At 43.3% G+C, this 20,819-nt stretch overlaps 1 protein-coding gene across 1 annotated transcript; it reads left to right on the plus strand.

The window, feature by feature from the left end:
- Positions 1-1,066: 1,066 nt before the first annotated feature.
- LOC115137211 (perilipin-2-like) lies at positions 1,067-4,705 on the plus strand. Its single transcript, XM_065024088.1, has 8 exons — positions 1,067-1,276; positions 1,427-1,464; positions 1,701-1,896; positions 2,020-2,102; positions 2,207-2,459; positions 2,704-2,900; positions 3,673-3,747; positions 4,045-4,705. Exons 1-8 carry the CDS (start codon positions 1,210-1,212, stop codon positions 4,438-4,440), a joined length of 1,305 nt encoding a protein of 434 aa, XP_064880160.1. The 5' UTR covers positions 1,067-1,209; the 3' UTR covers positions 4,441-4,705.
- The last annotated feature ends 16,114 nt before the right edge of the window (positions 4,706-20,819 follow it).

Raw genomic sequence — 20,819 nt, forward strand, 5'->3', positions numbered from 1 at the left:
CTTGGCAGTGTACTGGGAGAGGAAGGTGGTTCGATGAATTTAGGCCTACATACAGCACGGATGCCGCACCATACCCCTTCTGCAAGACAGCACACAAACTCATTCCCGACTCTGAATGTATAAGGAGTACATACTCCTTGTGCCAATTGAGTGTAGTGCCTTCCATGGAAGTGGTTTTGGCATGATTCCATATGGCAAGGGACTACAAAATGAACACTATAGCTTTTACTGTGTAGACCGAATAAATTGACTGAAACTAACCTGAAGGTGGTGGTATTGGACATGTCACCATCCAACGGCTTGAACTCATTGTTAACTTTTTTGGACGCCTGAGGAGCCACAGTTCCTGTAAAGTGGAACTTGTCACTGTAATCTGTGTGCACACACGCTGAGTCGGAGCAGGAGGTGGGGATGACAGCAGGTGGGGATATGGACATTAATGCCGACTGCAAGAAAAAAACAATCTTTGCAATATGACAAGAACATAAATAAGTATGAAAATAAAGAAAGACACACACATGCTCCCAACAATTTAATGAGTAAACTTAATAACCAAAGAATATGAACAATAACATGAACTACAAAATTCTAATTGGACTACGATTGCATAAACAATTATCAGCTGTAGCCGTGATTAGGCTGTGTTAGGAAGTGATGTCACTCCTAGGAAATTATGCAAAAATGCAATTAGAAAATTATTCTTTATGGATGTAAATGTAAATGTAACGGCATGACAATAGTAAACAATATACTCGTTCCACGACACAGAATTGTAATTTGCCAAAGTTGATAGCTAGCCTACCACTTTTTCGGCAAAATCTTATCTGCAGGCGCAGATCTGGCATAAACACTGGGTCATCATGTTTACACCATCTGATTGATAATTTAAGTGGCAAGCAAAAAACAAACACACACAGTTATCCTTCAAAGTGTAATTGACATCGCTTGTGTGCATGCGCGCGCATCTCAAACGTCTTCCTTTCCTCGTCTACACTGATTCATAGTCAATTATTATTGGGTGAAACAACAGGTGACGCAATAGCCTAATGAATATATATCAGGAATTGGGTTTCACCTGTCGCATTTCATTCATAGGACCGATAAGGCAAAGGAGAGGACACCACTTCATACTATAGAGATCCACCCTGTTTTCTTTGCGATTAGCCTTAACATATTATTTTTGCTGACCAATTCTATCGTCATTACGCCATGGTGCAAGGGACATCGCAAGAAAGAATGTGGTTTTACGAAGAACATGCAGGTGAAAGTTTGGCAGGTGAATAGACAAAGCCACAATTTATAAAGCAAAATATGTAATTTCTCAGGTAGCATATGCGATACATTTATACTTTGAACCATCTCTTTTTATCATGTAAATTTGAAATTAAATGTATTGTATGAATGTAAAATTATATAATCTTAATAGGGCCAAATATGATGCCTGGGAATCTTAACTCGAGTCAGGTTGGTTAAATTTACATTCTTGTCCCCAGCCACTAGGCCTAGACAGCACATGCTCCCTATACTTTGTATTCCTACTACTCAACCATGTTCTAGCTATATTAACTGCTTGCTTAATGTTGGTGAGAGTACTGACGATCTAAAGTAGCCATACCCAGTGAAAGTGTTTTTTGCATTGGTCATAGGTATTTTTATTAGTCATGACTTGTGGTTACAATTTTTGGTTTGTTCCTTGACAGAATGCGGTCTTTCGTTTGGCTAACCTCCCCATGGTTAGTTCAGCGTGTGCACTCGTATCTGTCTTGTATTGTGACACCAAGCACAACCACCCCTACATCCGATCATTGTGTAAAGTGGTGGAGATTAGTGTGACGACCTTATCCTCCGTAGCCTGTAACCGTGCCACCCCCATCATCATTAAGCTGGAGCCCCAAAGTAAGTACTTTGATGCTCTGTCACCTTTCAAGTTTTTCCACTTATGGAATCACTTTAGGCTAAACCAGGGCTTGAACTGACAATTCTCTCACCAAATCCAACCCCTATGCTGTGCTCCCACAGTTTCTGTTATGAATGATCTTGCATGCAAAGGCCTGGATAAACTTGAGAGTACGTTGCCAGTGCTTCAACAGCCTTCACAGCAGGTGAATTCAATCTTCAAATATGTCCCAATCCTCTATTGGCTGTCCTTTGTGACAAATATATTTTTATATTATTGTAAGAACTATTTCTGTTTATCATTACCCAGATTGTTTCAGATGTGAAGAATATAATGATGGAGGCCAAAGATGCTGTAGTCATTGCTGTCTACGGAGCAAAGAACTGCATGTATTACACCCTGACTGGCATGGTTGCGATGACAAAAGGAGCAAGTGGTGGGAGAGCCAACATTGTGTCCCTGAAACCTGCTGTCCAGCTGGTTAGTATGGGACTGAAAAATGCACTGAGCCTGTCAGAAACCCTGGTGGACCAAGCCCTTCCTCCGACTGATGAAGAGATGGGTGAGTGATGCTAATGCTGGGGTGTATGCATTAGTGGCACACCATAGCGAAATGTAGCAAAATATTTCGTAATGGAAGTGAGGGGCTATTTACACCAGCATATCAAAGTGTACTCAACAATGTTTTGCACCTTAACTATGGTTTTCCAAGGCCTCTGGATACTTATACTGACACAAATGAAAGGCAACTGAAAGCTGATGTGTTCTCTTCTAATCTCTCATCACACTTACTCTTCTGTCTTTAGAAGACGAGGTCAAGACTGTGAAGGGCTTTGACGTTGCCGCCGCCAGGCCCAGCTCTCCTGTCCGACTGGTTTCCCTCACGGTCAAGCTGTGTAGACGAGCATACCACCAGGCAGAGGAGAAGATGCGCTTTGTCAAAGTCTGCTGTCAGAAATCCCTCAACTTGCTTCAGCACACCATGCACTTGGTAATAAGCCTGGTAGATGCTTAAACCAGTTTCTCTAGAAGTCCATTTGGGAGAGGGACCCACTGATAGGGTTTGGTAGCCTAATAGTTTCAGGTCAGTTTGGGGTCCTGGTTTGATTTGCGAGTGTCAATGTTGTGAACAGTGCGTTCCATGGTGGCTGTGGGGTTATGGTATGAGCAGGCATAAGCTACAGAAAACGAACGCAATTTAGTTTTATTGATGGCAACTTGAATGCAGATACATGACGAGATCCTGAGGCCCAGCGCCATCACCTCATGATACTGCACAGCCCCATGTCGCAAGGGTCTGTACACTTCCTGGAAGCTAAATGTCCCAGTTCTTCCATGGCCTGCATACTCACCAGACATGTCACCCATTAAGCATGTTTGGATGCTCTGGATCAACGTGTATGGCAGCATGCTCCAGTTCCCGCCAATATCTAGCAACTTCGCACAGCCATTGAAGTGGGACAACATTCCACAGGCCACAAACCATTTGATCAACTCTGTGAAGGAGATGTTGTGCTGCATAAGGCTGGTGGTCACCAGATACTGACTGGTTTTCTGATACACCCCCTACCTGTTTAAGATATCTGTGCCCAACAGATGCATATGTCATGGATTAGGGAATAATGAATTTATATCAATTGACTGACTACTTTTATATGAACTCTGTTATCTTTGAAATTGTTGCATGATGCATTTATATTCAGTATAATCCATGTTCTTGAAATGGAAATGCTACTTTGAGTCCAAAATGTCCATTATGCTTCTGATGGAATTAATGTGTGCAGGACAGTCTTGGCGCCTTGGTGGAATGGACTAGTAACGTTCAAGAGAAGGAAGACAAGGAGACCGAGGTATTATCAAATCTATTTACTAATGTACTGTTGGTGGAAATGGGTCTTAAAAGCTGTGATTATTACTGTTACAAGCTTGCTCTAGGGGTTCTCAAATTCTTTCCCTAGAAATTGGCTCCTATTCAAGTGGCTAATTGAAATCCTTACTGAAAACATTTCAGTACCTGAATTAACATGTTAAATAAAACAGAATTGTGCTCAACCATGCTGTTGCTTTTCCCAGACCAAGCATTGGTTGTGTTCGCTTGCATGGTTCAGCAGAGTATATAAAGCAGTACATAACCTCTGTTTCTCCAGCGGGTGGTTATCCACTGCCTGACGGTCTCTCCCAGTGTGAGTCACCAGCTGCAGAGAAACTGTCTGACCCTGGCCTGCAGCCTACAAAATCTCCCCCGCCACCTCCAGCAGCAGGCTGTGTGTGTGCTGCTTTCTGCCTCACAGATCTTAAACAACTTTAGTTCCACTGACCCCCACCTGGGCATCAGACCTCAGGGCAAAGTGAGTGGTTCTCTGGATGCCATCCTGGACTACCTGGTCCACAACATGTACCTCAATTGTCTGGTGGGGCCCTGGTGTCCTCAGATGCCCCCCATTACTCCAAGGGGCCAGACCAATGGTCAGAGGAAGAGGCCTGCCAAGGAAACAGGTGTTTTTGACCTTGGGTGTACTGTCACACCCTATGAACAATATTGATGTGGTTTGTGTTGTGAGTCAGTCATCTCAGATATGCGTAGGCTTCTGAAATGCAGTGGTCGGTTTTTATTAATATTGGCCTAACACAGCGTGTCAATGCATTTGACTTGTGGGCATATAATGTTTAATGGACTTGGGTCAATAGACTGTTTGGGGTTTCTGTCACTGCAGTACTGCAAATCGATGTGTGAATGGCCCTAGAATGTTGTATGCTTCATGCTGTGGAAAGAATCTGTTAAACCACAATAAATTACAATGCAAGTTACTTCCTTTGGCCTTGTCATTCATGGTTTGGTGATGTTTCTAAATGTTATATCAAGATTACGTATAGCGACTAAGTTAACAAAGAAATGCCCTGGTCTAGGTTGACAGCAAAGACATGACCCAATGTGAGTGCCCCAGTGTAATAGAGCACAATTTGTTTGCCTTTTTGTCATTACTGAACCTGTTTTGCTTGACAATGGCAAAAGTACAAAGATCTGGGAACAAATCTGTAGGTTTCTTGTGCATCTTAAGGGGGGAAAAAATAGGCCTTGATCAAGGTCATTGATCAATTAGGAACTTTCCTCACCTGGTTGTAGAGGTCTTTATTGGCTACTAATTGAAAGGAAATTACAACCAGCAGACTCATGCCTTCCAATTCAGTTTTACACCCCTGCCTTAATGCCAGTGGCCCTTCCAGTAAAGTATACTGTATTAAACCTTATACTGCTACCTGGGTAATATTCTGAGTCTTACTCGTCGCTCCCAGAATGTGAAGTGTTGATGGGGTACTGTGACTGTAAACATGAATTTGAGTTCACAACAGTTAACCATATGATCATCGGAGAGAAATGTGAAACTTCTGACAAGTTTGAGGAGCTTCCTTGTCCAGATTAGTTGGTGCCAGAGCTGGTCTGAGATGGAGACTGAATGTGGTACAGATGGGAAGAGTGATGGCTGAGACCCCAGTTGCCATAGTCTTACCGTCAATGAGATATCTGTTAAGTCATGATGGCGGGTTCTAATAAACTAACATATGGAATTGGTTTTAAGATGGTCATACCAAGGATCATTTAGCTTGTGATTTGAGTTTACGACCCCTTTAGGGATCAAAAACTATTTGATGAAACATTGAATTTGGCCTTGTGTGCAGGTGGTCACCCCTACAAATTTGGCTATTTCGCCCACACCCTTTTCTGACAGGTGTAAAAATACATACATTGGCAGTAGAATGGCCTTTACTGAAGAGTTAAGTGACTTCCAATGTGCCACCTTTCCAACAAGTCAAATTTCTGCCCTGCTACAGCTGCCCCGGTCAACTTAAGTGCTCTCATTGTGAAGTGGAAATGTCTAGGAGGAACAACAGAAAAACCGCAATGTGGTAGGCCACACAAGCTCACAGAATGGGACCGCAGAGTGCTGAAGCGAGTACAAATGATCTGTCCTGTTGCAACACACAGAGTTCCAAACGGCCTCTGGAAGCAACATCTGCACTAACTTTGTCGGGAGCTTCATGAAATGGGTTTCCATGGCCGCATACAAGTCTAAGATAACCATGCGCAATGCCAAGCGTTGGCTGGAGTGGTGTAAAGCTTTCCTCCATTGGACTCTGGCGCAGTGGAAACACGTTCTCTGGAGTAATTAATCACTCTTCATCTGGAAGTCTGACGGACGAATGGGCTTGGAGGATGGGGCTCTTTTTCATGGTTGGGCTAGGCCCCTTAGGTCCAGTTTAGGGAAATCTTACCGCTACAGCATTCACTGACATTCTAGACAATTCTGTGCTTCCAACTTTGTGGCAACAGTTTGGGGAAGGCCCTTTCCTGTTTCAGCATGACAATGCCCCTGTGCACAAAGTGAGGTCCATACAGCAATGGTTTGTCAAAATTGGTGTGGAAGAACTTGACTGGCCTGCAGAGAGCCCAGACCTCAACCCCATCGAACACATTTGGGATGAATTGGAATGCTGACTGCGAGCCAGTCCTAATTTCCCAACATCCGTGCCCAACTAATGGTCTTGTGGCTGAATGGAAGCAAGTCCCCGCAGCAATGTTGCAACATCTAGTGGAAAGCCTTCCCAGAAGAGTGAAGGCTATTATAGCAGCAAAGGGAGGACCAACTCTATATCAATGCCCATGATTTTAGAATGAGATGTTAGATGAGCAGGTGTACACATACTCTTGGTCATGTAGTGTATTAGCCCATAGAAATTAATTGAACAACAGATTCATACATGGCAAAACAGAGAAATTAATCAAGAGATAAGAAAATGTACACTACCGGTCAAAAGTTTTAGAACACCTACTCATTCAAAGGTTTTTATTTTGACTGTTTTCTACATTGTAGAATAACAGTGAAGAAATCGACTGAAATAACACACATGGAATCATGTAGATTTGTTAACACTTTTTTGGTTACTACATCTATTTTATATTAGAGATTCTTTCAAATAGCCACTCTGCCTTTGACAGCTTTCCACACTTGGCATTCTCTCCAACCAGCTTAATCTGGAATGCTTTTCCAACGGTCTTGAAAGAGTTCCCACATATGCTGAGCATTTGTTGGCTGCTTTTCCTTTACTCTGCGGTCCAACTCATCCCAAACCATCTCAATTTGGTTGGGTGGTTGTGGAGGCCAGGTCATTTGATGCAGCATGCCACTCTCCTCCTTGGTAAAATAGCCCTTACACAGCCTGGAGGTGAAAATGAAATGATAGTTCCACTAAGGCCAAACCAGATGGGATGGTGTGTCGCTGCAGAATGCTGTGGTAGCCATGCTGGTTAAGTATACTTTGAATTCTAAATAAATCACAGACTGCGTCACCAGCAAAGCACCCCCACACCATAACACCACCTCCATGCTTTATGGTGGGATATACACATGCGGGGATCATCCGTTCACCCACACCGCATCTCACAAAGACACGGCAGAACCAAAAATCTCAAATTTGACCTCCAGACCAAAGGACAAATTTCCACCGGTCTAATGTCCATTGCTTGTGTTTCTTGGCCCAAGCAAGTCTCTTATTGGTGTCCTTTTAGTAATGGTTTCTTTGCAGTAATTTGACCATGAAGGCCTGATTCACATGGTCTCTGAACAGTTGATGTTGAGATTTGTCTGTTACTTGAACTCAGTGAGGCATTTATTTGGGCTGCAATTTCAGAGGCTGGCAACTCTAATGAACTTATCCTCTCCAGCACAGGTAACTCTGGGTCTTCCATTCCTGTGGCGGTCCTCATGAGAGCCAGTTTCATCATAGCGCTTGATGGTTTTTGCGACTACACCTTCAAAGTTCTTGAAATGTTCCTTATTGACTGACTTTCATGACAAAGTAATGATGGACTGTCGTTTCTCTATGCTTATTTGAGCTATTCTTGCCATAATATGGACTTAGCCCTATTTGGTAAAATATGTTCTTCTGTATACCCCCCTACCTTGTCACAACACAACTGATTGGATCAAATACATTAAGAAGGAAAGAAATTCCACAAATGAACTTTTAACAAGGCACACCTGTTAATGTAAATGCATTCCAGGTGACTACCTCATGAAGCTGGTTGAGAGAATGCCAAGAGTGTTCAAAGCTGTCATCTGGCAAAGGGTGGCTATTTGAAGAATCTCAAATATAAAATATGTTTTGATTTGTTTAACACTTAAATTCGTTAATACATGATCCCATATGTGTTATTTCAGTTCTGTCTTCACTATTATTCTACAATGTAGAAAATTGTCAAAATAAAGACAAATCCTTGAATGAATAGGAGTTCTAATATGTTTGAATGGTAGTGTATATTTTTTTACCTATATTTAACCCCTTTTTTTGGGGCACTAAACTACTTCCATATACTTTTTTAGTTTTTTACTAGTACCGGGCTGCCTTCAGATGAGTTGTGAGGCTTGTGGGTGTCCTAGAGCAAAACAACCAATGTGTTCATGAGTCTCGCCTTTCCGTAGAGGTGTGTGTGTATGTGTGTAGCCTAAACCTTCGGACACTACAGACAGAAGTTGGCAGATTGACAGTACCATGAGGCTAGGCTGTGTGAGTTGTCTGGTCTACATGACGAGATAATTATGGATAAGAGCAAGAACATTTGTATTTGTCAAGCATCGGTCAGCATGTCACCAGGATTAGACCCTAAAATATTAATTGGAAATTAGCATCTAGTTCATCACTGTGCACTTTCACCACCCTGTGAAGTTCATAATTTATTTACTCTTTGGCCTAATAAACTGCATGGTTTCCCCAGTCATAGTGGGAGGATCACACCATATCATCGCTCCAAATTTACTTCGATATGATAGTCGTTTCCACCGCCATTTCCCGCATAATTATACAGAACAAAAATATAAATGCAACATGCAATCATTTCTATTTTACAGAGTTACAGTTCCTATAAGAATCAGTTAATTCAAATAAATTCATTAGGCCCTAATCTATGAATTTCACATGACTGGCACAGCCATGCAAAATGAGTTTTTTCCCCACCCAAAGGGCTTTATTACTACAGACAAAAATACTCCTCAGTTTCATCAGCTGTCCGGGTGATTGGCCTCAGACGATCCCGCAGGTGAAGAAGCCAGATGTGGAGGTCCTGGGCTGGCATGGTTACACGTGGTCTGCGGTTGTGGGGCCAGTTGGATGTACTGTCCAATTCTCTAAAATGATGTGGCTTATGGTAGAGAAATGAACATTCAATTCTCTGGCAACAGCTCTGGGGGACAATCCTACAGTCAGCATGTCAATTACATGCTCCCTCGACTTTAGACATCTGTGGCGTTGTTGTTGCACAACTGCACATTTGAGTGGGCCCCAGCACAAGGTGCACCTGTGTAATGCTTACTAACATGGATGTAAACAAATTTGTACACAACATTTGAGAGAAATAAGTTAACCAATAACCTCAACTGAACAAAACCACTGCACTACTGTATTCAGACCCCTTGACTTTTCCAAATGTTGTTTTGTTGCAGCCTTATTCTAAAATTGACATTTTCCATTTTCCTCAGCAATCTACAACACTATCCTATAATGACAAAGTGAAAACAGGTTTTTAAATAAACATATACTTATTTACATAAGTGTTCAGACCCTTTGCTATGAGACTCAATTGAGCTCAGGTGCATGCTGTTTCCATTGATCATCCTTGATGTTTCTACAACTTGATTGGAGTCCATCTGTGGTAAATTCAATCAATTGGACATGATTTGTAAAGGCACACACACCTGCTCTGTAAGGTCCCAGAGTTGAAAGAGCATGTCAGAGCAAAAACCAAGCCATGAGGTTGACGGAATTATCTGTAGAGCTCCGAGACAGAATTGTGTCTAGGCACAGACCTGGGGAAGGGTACCCCAAGAACTGCAGCATTGAAGGTCCACAAGAACACAGTGGCCTCCATCATTCTTAAATGGAAGTTTGGGAACCACCAAGACTCTTCCGAGAGCTGGCCACCTGGCCAAAATGAACAATCAGGGGAAAGGGGCATTGGTCAGGGAGGTGACCGAGAACCCCATGGTCACTCTGACAGAGCTCCAGAGTTCCTCTGTGGAGATGGGAGAGCCTTCCAGGACAACCATTTCTGCAGCACTCCACCAATCAGGCCTTTATGGTAGAGTGGCCAGATGGAAGCCACTCCTCAGTAAAAGGCACATGACTGCCCGCTTGGAGTTTGTCAAAAGGCACCCAAAGACTCTTAGACCATGAGAAACAAGATTGGGAGAAACTCCCCAGAGAAACTCCCCAAATACAGGTGTGCCAAGCTTGTAGTGTCCCACCCAAGAAGACTCGAGGCTGTAAATGCTGCCAAAGATGCGTCAACAAAGTACTGAGTAAAGGGTCTGAATTCTTATGTAAATGTAATATATCAGTGTTTTTTGGGGAGGGTTTTTTGCACAAATTTCTACATCTGTTTTGCTTTGTTGTTATGGGCTATTGTATGTATATTGACGACGGAATAAAACTACTTAAACAATTTTAGAATGAGTCTGTAATGTAACAAAATGTGGAAAATAACCAAGGGGTCTGAATACTTTCCCAAGTGCATCGTATAACAACAGCCATGTTCCCAACAACTGAACCTACAACCACTCAAGATGGAACAACTGCACCTTCATCTTCAAGTGGTGAATATGTATTTTCTACATTATTGACTTGAATCAGCACTGTCACACTTCAATACAATAAACAGTCTTATCAGTATTACACTGAACTGCAATGACAGTTTCCCTTTTGTCTGCTACAGTTGTGAGTTGATATTATGTCTATGATGGTGGTCAGCAGGGTAATAAGTTGTTCTTGCTGTAGTATGTTGAGCACAAGACAAAGTCTGTGGTCCAAACAAGTAAAGATAGCGCTGACAGACATGGCAGCTCTGCCTCTAGCTCCTAAGCAACTTTGCTGGATTTCGTTTTTTGTCTGTGTTATTTCTTACATTAGCCCAGAAGGTTTTTTTGTTATTACATACAGCTGGAAATAACTTTTGGATATCAGAGCGGTGGTAACTCGCCAGCATTACAACCAGGAATACGACTTTCCCGAATTGGATTCTTAGATCGTACCCCCCCAAGGCAATTGAACTTATTCCAGAGTCTGCTCCAAGATGCCCCCGGTGGAGAAGAAGTATTCGGAGTAGACGTCTCACTAATGTTCAGTCTCTCCACAATAAAGTAGACGAGCTCAGGGCGAGGATCTCCTTCCAAAGAGGCATCAGGGACTGTAACATACTCTGTTAAACAGAATCATGGCTCTCTCCGGATATAATGTCCCCGTCCATACAGCCAGCTGGGTTCTCAGTACATTGTGCATACAGGAATAAATAACTCTCCGGAAAGAAGAAAGGCGGTGGTGTATGTTTCATGATTAACTACTCGTGGTGTGATTGTGATAATGTACAGAAACTCAAGTCCTTTTGTTCACCCGACATAAAATATCGCACAATCAAATGATGACCGTATTACCTCGCAAGAGAATTCTCTTTGGTTATAGTCACAGCCGTGTATATTCCCCTTCAAGCCGATACTATGACGGCCCCCAAGGACCTCCACTGGAAACTACATATCCTGATGCCGCATTTATTGTAGCTGGGGATTTTAAAAAATCGAATTTGAGGAAAACGCTATCAAAGTTCTATCAACACATTGACTGTAGTACTCGCGCTGGAAAAACACTTCACCACTGCTACTCCCCCTTCCTGGATGCCTAAAAGGCCCTACCACGCCCTGCCTTTGGCAAATCTGATCACATTGAGTTTCTTCCTATAGGAAGGGAGGAGCAAACAGGAAGAGCAGATACTAAGGTTGATTCAAAGTTGGTCTAACCAATCGGAATGCATGCTTCAAGATTGTTTTGATCATGCGGACTGGGTAGCCTCTGAGAATAACATTGGCATAAACACGGACACGGTGACTGAGTTCATCAGGAAATGTATAGGGGATAGTGTTCCCACTGTGCCTATTAAAACCTACACAAACTAGAAACCGTGGATAGATGGCAGCATTCGTGCAAAACAGAAAGCGCGAACCACCTTATTTAACCGTGGCAAGGGTACTGGGAATATGGTGGAATACAAACAGTGTAGGTATTCCCTCCGCATGGCAGTAGAGAGAGTTGAGACGTATGTGGCAGGGTCTACAGACAATCACGGATTAACAAGAGAAAACCAGCCACGTCGCGAACACCGTCTTGCTCCCGGACAAGCTGAACACCTTTAAAAAATATATATATATTTCACCTTTATTTAACCAGGTAAGCTAGTTGAGAACAAGTTCTCATTTACAACTGCGACCTGGCCAAGATAAAGCAAAGCAGTGCGACACAAACAGCAACACAGAGTTACACATGGAATAAACAAGCGTACAGTCAATAACGCAATAGAAAAAAAGAAAGTCTATATACAGTGTGTGCAAATGGCGTGAGGAGGTAAGACAATAAATAGGCCATAGTAGCAAAGTAATTACAATTTAGCAGATTAACACTGGAGTGATAGATGAGCAGATGATAACAAGCAGATGATGTTCAAGTAGTGAAACTGGTGTGCAAAAGAGCAGAAAGGTCAATAAAAACAGTACGGGGATGAGGTAGGTAGATTGGGTGGGCTATTTACAGATGGACTATGTACAGCTGCAGTGATTGGTTAGCTGCTCAGATAGCTGATGTTTAAAGTTAGTGAGGGAAATGTAAGTCTCCAGCTTCAACGATTTTTGCAATTCGTTCCAGTCACTGGCAGCAGAGAACTGGAAGGAAAGAAGGCCAAAGGAGGTGTTGGCTTTGGGGATGACCAGTGAGATATACCTGCTGGAGCGCGTGCTACGGGTGGGTGTTGTTATCATGACCAGTGAGCTGAGATAAGGTGGAGCTTTACCTAGCATAGACTTATAGATGACCTGGAGCCAGTGGGTTTGGCGACGAATATGTAGCGAGGGCCAGCCGACTAGAGCATACAGGTCGCAGTGGTGGGTGGTATAAGGGGTTTTGGTAACAACAGATGGCACTGTGATAGAGTGCATCCAGTTTGCTGAGTAAAGTATTGGAAGCTATTTTGTAGATGACATCGCCGAAGTCGAGGATCGGTAGGATAGTCAGTTTTACTAGGGTAAATTTGGCAGCGTGAGAGAAGGAGGCTTTGTTTGCGAAATAGAAAGCCGATTCTAGATTTGATTTTGGATTGGAGATGTTTAATATGAGTCTGGAAGGAGAGTTTACAGTCAAGCCAGACACCTAGGTATTTGTAGTTGTCCACGTATTCTAGGTCAGAACCGTCCAGAGTAGTGATGCTAGTCGGGCAGGCGGGTGCAGGCAGTGAACGGTTGAAAAAAATGCATTTAGTTTCACTAGCGTTTAAGAGCAGTTGGAGGCCACGGGAGGAGTGTTTTATGACATTGAAGCTCGTTTGGAGGTTAGTTAACACAGTGTCCAAACAAGGGCCAGATGTATACAGAATGGTGTCGTCTGCGTGGAGGTGGATCAGAGAATCACCCGCAGAAAGAGCGACATTGTTGATATATACAGAGAAAAGAGTCGGCCTGAGATTTGAACCCAGTGGTAACCCCCATAGAGACTGCCAGAGGTCCGGACAACAGGCCCTCCGATTTGACACACTGAACTCTGTCTTCGAAGTAGTTGGTGAACCAGGCAAGGCAGTCATTTGAGAAACCAAGGCTATTGAGTCTGCCGATAAGAATACGGTGATTGACAGAGTCAAAAGCCTTGGCCAGGTCGATGAAAATGGCTGCACAGTACTGTCTTATCGATGGCGGTTAGGATATCGTTTAGTACCTTGAGTGTGGCTGAGGTGCACCCATGACCAGCTCGGAAACCGGATTGCACAGCGGAGAAGGTACGGTGGGATTCGGAATGATCAGTGATCTGTTTATTAACTTGGCTTTTGAAGACTTTAGAAAGGCAGGGCAGGATGGATATAGGTCTATAACAGTTTGCGTCTAGAGTGTCACCCCCTTTGAAGAGGGGGATGACCACGGCAGCTTTCCAATCTTTAGGGATCTCGGACGACACGAAAGAGAGGTTGAACAGACTGGTAATAGGGGTTGCAACAATGGCAGCGAATCATTTTAGAAAGAGAGGGTCCAAATTGTCTAGCCCAGCTGATTTGTACTGTACGGGTTCAGGTTTTGCAGCTCTTTCAGAACATCTGCTTTCTGGATTTGGGTGAAGGAGAAGCTGGGGAGGCTCGGGCAAGTAGCTGCGGGGGGTGCGGAGCTGTTGGCCGGGGTTGGGGTAGCCAGAAGGAAAGCATGGCCAGCCGTGGAGAAATGCTTATTGAAATGTTTGATTATCATGGATCCCCGGACCTTGATCTACTTTGAGGATAACACAGTGCCACTGACATGGCCCACTCCCAAGGACTGTAAGCCATTTAGGCATGTTAAACCTCGCAAGGCTGCCGGCCCAGACGGCATCCCTAGACGCATCCTCAGAGCTGACCAGCTGGCTGGAGTGTTTACGGACATATTCAATCTCTCCCCATCCCAGTCTGCTGTCCCCACTTGCTTCAACATGCCCACCATTGTTCGTGCACCCAAGAAAGCAAAGGTAACTGAACTAATACCATCGCCCCATAGCACTCACTTCGCCCCATAGCACTCACTTCTGTCATCATGAAGTGCTTTGAGAGGCTAGTTAAGGATACCATCGCCCCATAGCACTCACTTCTGTCATCATGAAGTGCTTTGAGAGGCTAGTTAAGGATCATATCACCGCTACCTTACCTGACACCCTAGACCCACTTAAATTTGCATACCGCCCAATAGATCCACAAACGATGCAGCCTATAGGGAGGAGGTAAGGGCCCTGGCGGAGTGGTGCCAGGAAAATAACCTCTCCCTGAAGGTCAACAAAACGAAGGAGCTGATCTTGGACTTAAGGAAACAGCAGAGGGAGCACGCCTCTATCCACATCGACGGGACCGCAGTGGAGAAGGTGGAAAGCTTCAAGTTCCTCAGCGTACACCACTGACAATCTGAAATGGTCCATCCACACAGACGGTGTGGTGAAGAAGGCGCAACAGCGCCTCTTCAACCTCAGGAAGCTGAAGAAATTTGGCTTGGCCACTACAAATAATTGTAGATACTTTCGTGTGATTTGTACATGTTGCGTGAAAAATGCTAATATCGATACCATGACTTGAATGGGATTTGTGCCACAAATGCTAAAATGTTAGCATTTGGAAACAATGCCATGTAAATAAAACCAAAGCATGGCTTGCTGGCATACCTTACAGGGTAAGGAAAGCAATGTGTCATTGTAATGTGTGCGCTGAGAGTCGGGAATCAAGTTCAGGGAGTGAATATTTAATAAATAAATGGAACATAATACAAAACACGAAACAGATATGAAACAGAAACAATAACGCCCGGGGAAGAAACCAAAGGGAGTAACATAGAAGGTAATCAGGCAGGTGATGGACTCCAGCTGAGTCTGAGGCATTGGTGTGCATAACGATGGTGACAAGTGAGAGAAATATTGAGCAGCCAGGTAACCTAGAGCGCAGGAGAGGGAGTATACGTGACAGTCATTTAGTCATTTAGTTGAACTATCCCTTGCCATTTTTATACATGATCCTAAGCATGATGGGATGTCAATGAATGGTGGCAGAAGAGATGGCTGCCGTTTTACGGGCTTGTGCTATTGTGTGTGTTTTGTTTGCGTTATTTGTAACTTATTTTGTACATAATGTTTCTGCCACCGTCTCTTATGACCGAAAAGAGCTTCTGGATATCAGGACAGCGATTACTCACCTCGTACTGTACAAAGATTTCTTCTTTAAGGAGTCGGATGCAAAGGATTTATTTCAGACACCCGACAAGGCCCTCGTCCCCATCATTCACAGGAGAAAGAGACAGAGATATCGGGGACATAGGTCGGGGTGCCTTGTAACAATCCGACAGTGAGTGAGTAATCTGCCTCTAACATCAGTCCTATTAGCCAACGTACAATCATTGGATGACAAAATAGATGAGATATCCTACTAACGGGACATTAAAAACTGTAATATCTTGTTTCAGTCGTGGCTGAACGGACACATGGATAAAATACAACTTGTAGAGTTTACGCTGCATCGGCAAGATAGAACATATGCCTCCGGTAAGACAAGGGGTGGCGGTCTGTGTATAATTGTCAACAACAGCTGGGGCACAAAATCTAATATTAAGGCCTCTTATAAGGACCATTTTTTTCAATTTTTAGCTAAAATGACATACCCAAATCTAACTGCCTGTAGCTCAGAACCTGAAGCAAGGATATGTATATTCTTGATACCGTTTGAAAGGAAACTATTTGAAGTTTGTGGAAATGTGAAATTAATGTAGGAGAATATAACACATTAGACCTGGTAAAAGATAATACTTTTAATTTTGAAATGCAATAGAAAGGCCACAATGTATTATTCCAGTTTAGGTGCAATTTAGATTTTAGCCACTAGCTGCCAGCAGTGTATGTGCAAAGTTTTAGACCGATTCAATGAACCATTGCATTTCTGTTCAAAATGTTGTATCAAGACTGTCCAAATGTGCCTAATTGGTTTATTGATACATTTTCAAGTTCATAACTGTGCACTCTCCTCAAACAATAGCATGGTATTATTTCACTGTAATAGCTCCTGTAAATTGGACAGTGCAGTTAGATTAACAAGAATAAGCTTTCTGCCCATATCAGATATGTCTATGTCCTGGTACATGTTCTTGTTACTTACAACCTCATGTTAATCACATTAGCACACGTTAGCTCAACTGTCCCATAGAGATTAAATAAGTATTGAGGTTTTGCTCGCCTGATGTAGAGTATCTCATGATAAGCTGTAGACCACACTATTTACCAAGAGAGTTTATCTATATTTTTCGTAGCGGTCTATTTACCAACACAAACGGATGCTGGCACTAAGTCTGCACTCAATGAGCTGTATAAGGCCATAAGCAAACAGGAAAACGCTCATCCAGAGGCGGCGCTCCTAATGGCCAGTGACTTTAATGCAGGGAAACTTAAATCCGTTTAACCTCATTTCTACCAGCATGTTAAATGTGCAACCAGAGGGGAAAAAAACTTTACCACCTTTGCTCCACACACAGAGATGCGTACAAAGCTCTCCCATTTGGAAAATCCATAATTATATCCTCCTGATTCCTGCTTATAAGCGCAAACTAAAGCTGGAAGCACCTATGACTCGGCCAATAAAGAAGTGGTCAGATGACGCAGATGCTAAGCCACATGACTGTTTTGCTAGCACAGACTGAAATATGTTCCAGGATTATTCTGATGACGAGTACACCACATCAGTCACTGTCTTCATCAATAAGTGCAGCTCAGCATTTAACACCATAGTACCCTCCAAACTCGTCATCAAACTTGAGACCCTGAGTCTCGACCCCGCCCTGTGCAACTGGCTACTGGACTTCCTGACAGGCTGCCCCCAGGTGGTGAGGGTAGGTAACAACATCTCTACCCCGCTGATCCTCAACACTGGGGCCCCACAAGGGTGCGTTCTGAGCCCTCTCCTGTACTCCCTGTTCACCCACGACTGCGTGGCCACGCACGCCTCCAACTCAATCATCAAGTTTGCGGACGACACAACAGTGGTAGGCTTGATTAACAACAACGACGAGACGGCCTACAGGGAGGAGGTGAGGGCCCTCGGAGTGTGGTGTCAGGAAAATAACCTCACACTCAACGTCAACAAAACTAAGGAGATGATTGTGGACTTCAGGAAACAGCAGAGGGAACACCCCCTTATCCACATCGATGGAACAGTAGTGGAGAGGGTAGTAAGTTTTAAGTTCCTCGGCGTACACATCACAGACAAACTGAATTGGTCCACCCACACAGACAGCATCGTGAAGAAGGCGCAGCAGCGCCTCTTCAACCTCAGGAGGCTGAAGAAATTCGGCTTGTCACCAAAAGCACTCACAAACTTCTACAGATGCACAATCGAGAGCATTCTGTCGGGCTGTATCACCGCCTGGTACGGCAACTGCTCCGCCCACAACCGTAAGGCTCTCCAGAGGGTAGTGAGGTCTGCACAACGCATCACCGGGGGCAAACTACCTGCCCTCCAGGACACCTACACCACCCAATGTCACAGGAAGGCCATAAAGATCATCAAGGACAACAACCACCCGAGCCACTGCCTGTTCACCCCGCTATCATCCAGAAGGCGAGGTCAGTACAGGTGCATCAAAGCTGGGACCGAGAGACTGAAAAACAGCTTCTATCTCAAGGCCATCAGACTGTTAAACAGCCACCACTAACATTGAGTGGCTGCTGCCAACACACTGACTCAACTCCAGCCACTTTAATAATGGGAATTGATGGGAATTGATGTAAAATATATCACTAGCCACTTTAAACAATGCTACTTAATATAATGTTTACATACCCTACATTATTTATCTCATATGTATACGTATATACTGTACTCTATATCATCTACTGCATCTTTATGTAATACATGTATCACTATCAACTTTAAACTATGCCACTTTGTTTACATACTCATCTCATATGTATATACTGTACTCGATACCATCTACTGCACCTTGCCTATGCCGCTCTGTACCATCACTCATTCATATATCTTTATGTACATATTCTTTATCCCTTTACACTTGTGTGTATAAGGTAGTAGTTTTGGAATTGTTAGCTAGATTACTCGTTGGTTATTACTGCATTGTCGGAACTAGAAGCACAAGCATTTCACTACACTCGCATTAACATCTGCTAACCATGTGTATGTGACAAATACAATTTGATTTGATTCCCCACAGTGACTGTACGTACATACCCCAACCAGAAGCCATGGATTACAGGCAACATCCGCACTGAGCTAAAGGGTAGAGCTGCCGCTTTCAAGGAGTGAGGCTCTAATCTGGATGCTTATAAGAAATCCCCCTATGCCCTCAGATGAACCATCAAACAGGCAAAGCGTCAATACAGGACTAAGATTGAATCATACTATACTGGCTCCGATGCTCGTCGGATGTGGCAGGGCTTGCAAACTATTACAGACTACAAAGGGAAACACAGCCTCGAGTTTCCCAGTGACACGAGCCTACCAGACAAGCTAAATGACTTCTATGATTGCTTTGAGGCAAGCAAGACAAGCTAAATACTTCTTTGCTAGATTCGAGGCAAGCAACACTGAAGCATGCATGAGAGCTGTTCCGGACGACTGTGTGATCATGCTCTCCGCAGCCGATGTGAGTAAGACCTTTTAAACAGGTCAACATTCACAAGGCCGCTGGCCAGACGGATTCTTAACAGCTTCTACCGCCAAGCCGTAAGACTCCTGAACAGCTGATCAAATGGCTACCCAAACTATAAGCATTTCACTGTAAAGTCTACACCTGTTGTATTCGGCGCATGTGTGATAAGGGAATTTATATGTTTAAGGTAATGACTAAAGAAATCCACCCTGAAACGTGTAAGACTATATTCCAATGTGGGACAAGTTAAGAGGGAGAAATATGTGAGGAAAACAGAGGCTGGTAGACTACACATGATAGCTACAACAGGAGGGCACTTCCAAGGCCTCTCTTATCTGGGGAGGAAAAGAACGGTGAGAAACTGCCAAGGCTGGTAGAAAAGTGATAAAATTGTCTGTGTCTGTGAGTGAGTGAGTGAGTGAGTGAGTGAGTGAGTGAGTGAGTGAGTGAGAGAGAGAGAGAGAGAGAGAGTAGAGGGGGTTATAAAGACTGTTCAAATGTTGGTTGACTTGAGAGCACTCATGAATAAACTACAACGAACATTTTGCAGAATCTGAGTATTTGCCCAATTTTTTATTAACCCTAGCTTTACAACCAAGGGGGAATTGGTCAAAGGTATAGTGATTGTTATCATCATTGGGATTGAAAGTTCTCGTGACAATGTGACAATCAACATTTGGTTTGATTGCTTAATTAACTCAGGAACCACACCTGTGTGGAAGCACCTGCTTTCAAAATAATTTGTATCCCTCATTTACTCACGTGTTTCCTTTATTTTGACAGTTACCTCTATTTTCTAAGATATCACATCATTTTCAAGTTATGGGTCTTCCAAATGGACGACCCCAAGCATACCTCCAAAGTTGTGGCAAAATGGTTAAAGGACAACAAAGTCAAGGTATTGGAGTGGCCATCACAAAGCCCTGACCTCAATCCCATAAAAAATGTGTGGGCAGAACTGAAAAAGCGTGTGTGAGCAAGGAGGCCTACAAACCTGACTCAGTTACACCAGCACTGTCAGGAGGAATGGGCCAAAATTCACCCAACTTATTGTGGGAAGCTTGTGGAAGGCTACACGAAACGTTTGACCCAAGTTAAACAATTTAAAGGCAATGCTACCAAATACTAATTGAGAGTATGTAAATCACTCCCTACTATTATTCTGACATTTCACATTCTTAAAATAAAGTGGTGATCCTAACTGATCAAAAGACAGGGAATTTTTACTAGGATTAAATGTCAGGAATTGTGAAAAACTGAGTTTAAATGTATTTGGCTAAGGTGTATGTAAACTTCCGACTTCAACTGTATATATGCGACAGCCTACTAATTAGCCTATACAAATAGGCACTATTATATTTCAAAATTAAAATCAAATTCGCTAGCCTATATTTTTAACTTTGTAGGCCGCAGGCGCTGCACCAGAATCACATGTTCTCTCCTGGTTTATCATGGTTTGTACGATGTGAGTAATTTCAGTCCATATAATAATACAGTATAATTCAATACAGTACAGCAAGACTGCCCAACCCTCTTCCTGGAGATTTACCATCCTGTGGGTTTTCAATCCAAACCTAATTTAACACACCTGATTCTACTAATTAGCTGCTCAACATCAACTTAACTAGCTGAATCAGATATGCTAAATTTGAGTTGGACTGAAAACCTACAGGACAGTAGATCTCCAGGAA

Source organism: Oncorhynchus nerka, linkage group LG11, assembly GCF_034236695.1.
Source record: "Oncorhynchus nerka isolate Pitt River linkage group LG11, Oner_Uvic_2.0, whole genome shotgun sequence".
Classification (NCBI taxonomy): domain Eukaryota; kingdom Metazoa; phylum Chordata; class Actinopteri; order Salmoniformes; family Salmonidae; genus Oncorhynchus; species Oncorhynchus nerka.

Coding starts and splice junctions, on each gene's coding strand:
- LOC115137211 (XM_065024088.1), top strand. CDS start 1,210: ATGGTGCAAGGGACATCGCAAGAAAGAATGTGGTTTTACGAAGAACAT. Junction 1,465..1,700: donor GGAATCTTAACTCGAGTCAG/GTTGGTTAAATT, acceptor GTTCCTTGACAG/AATGCGGTCTTTCGTTTGGC. Junction 2,901..3,672: donor TGCACTTGGTAATAAGCCTG/GTAGATGCTTAA, acceptor TGATGGAATTAA/TGTGTGCAGGACAGTCTTGG.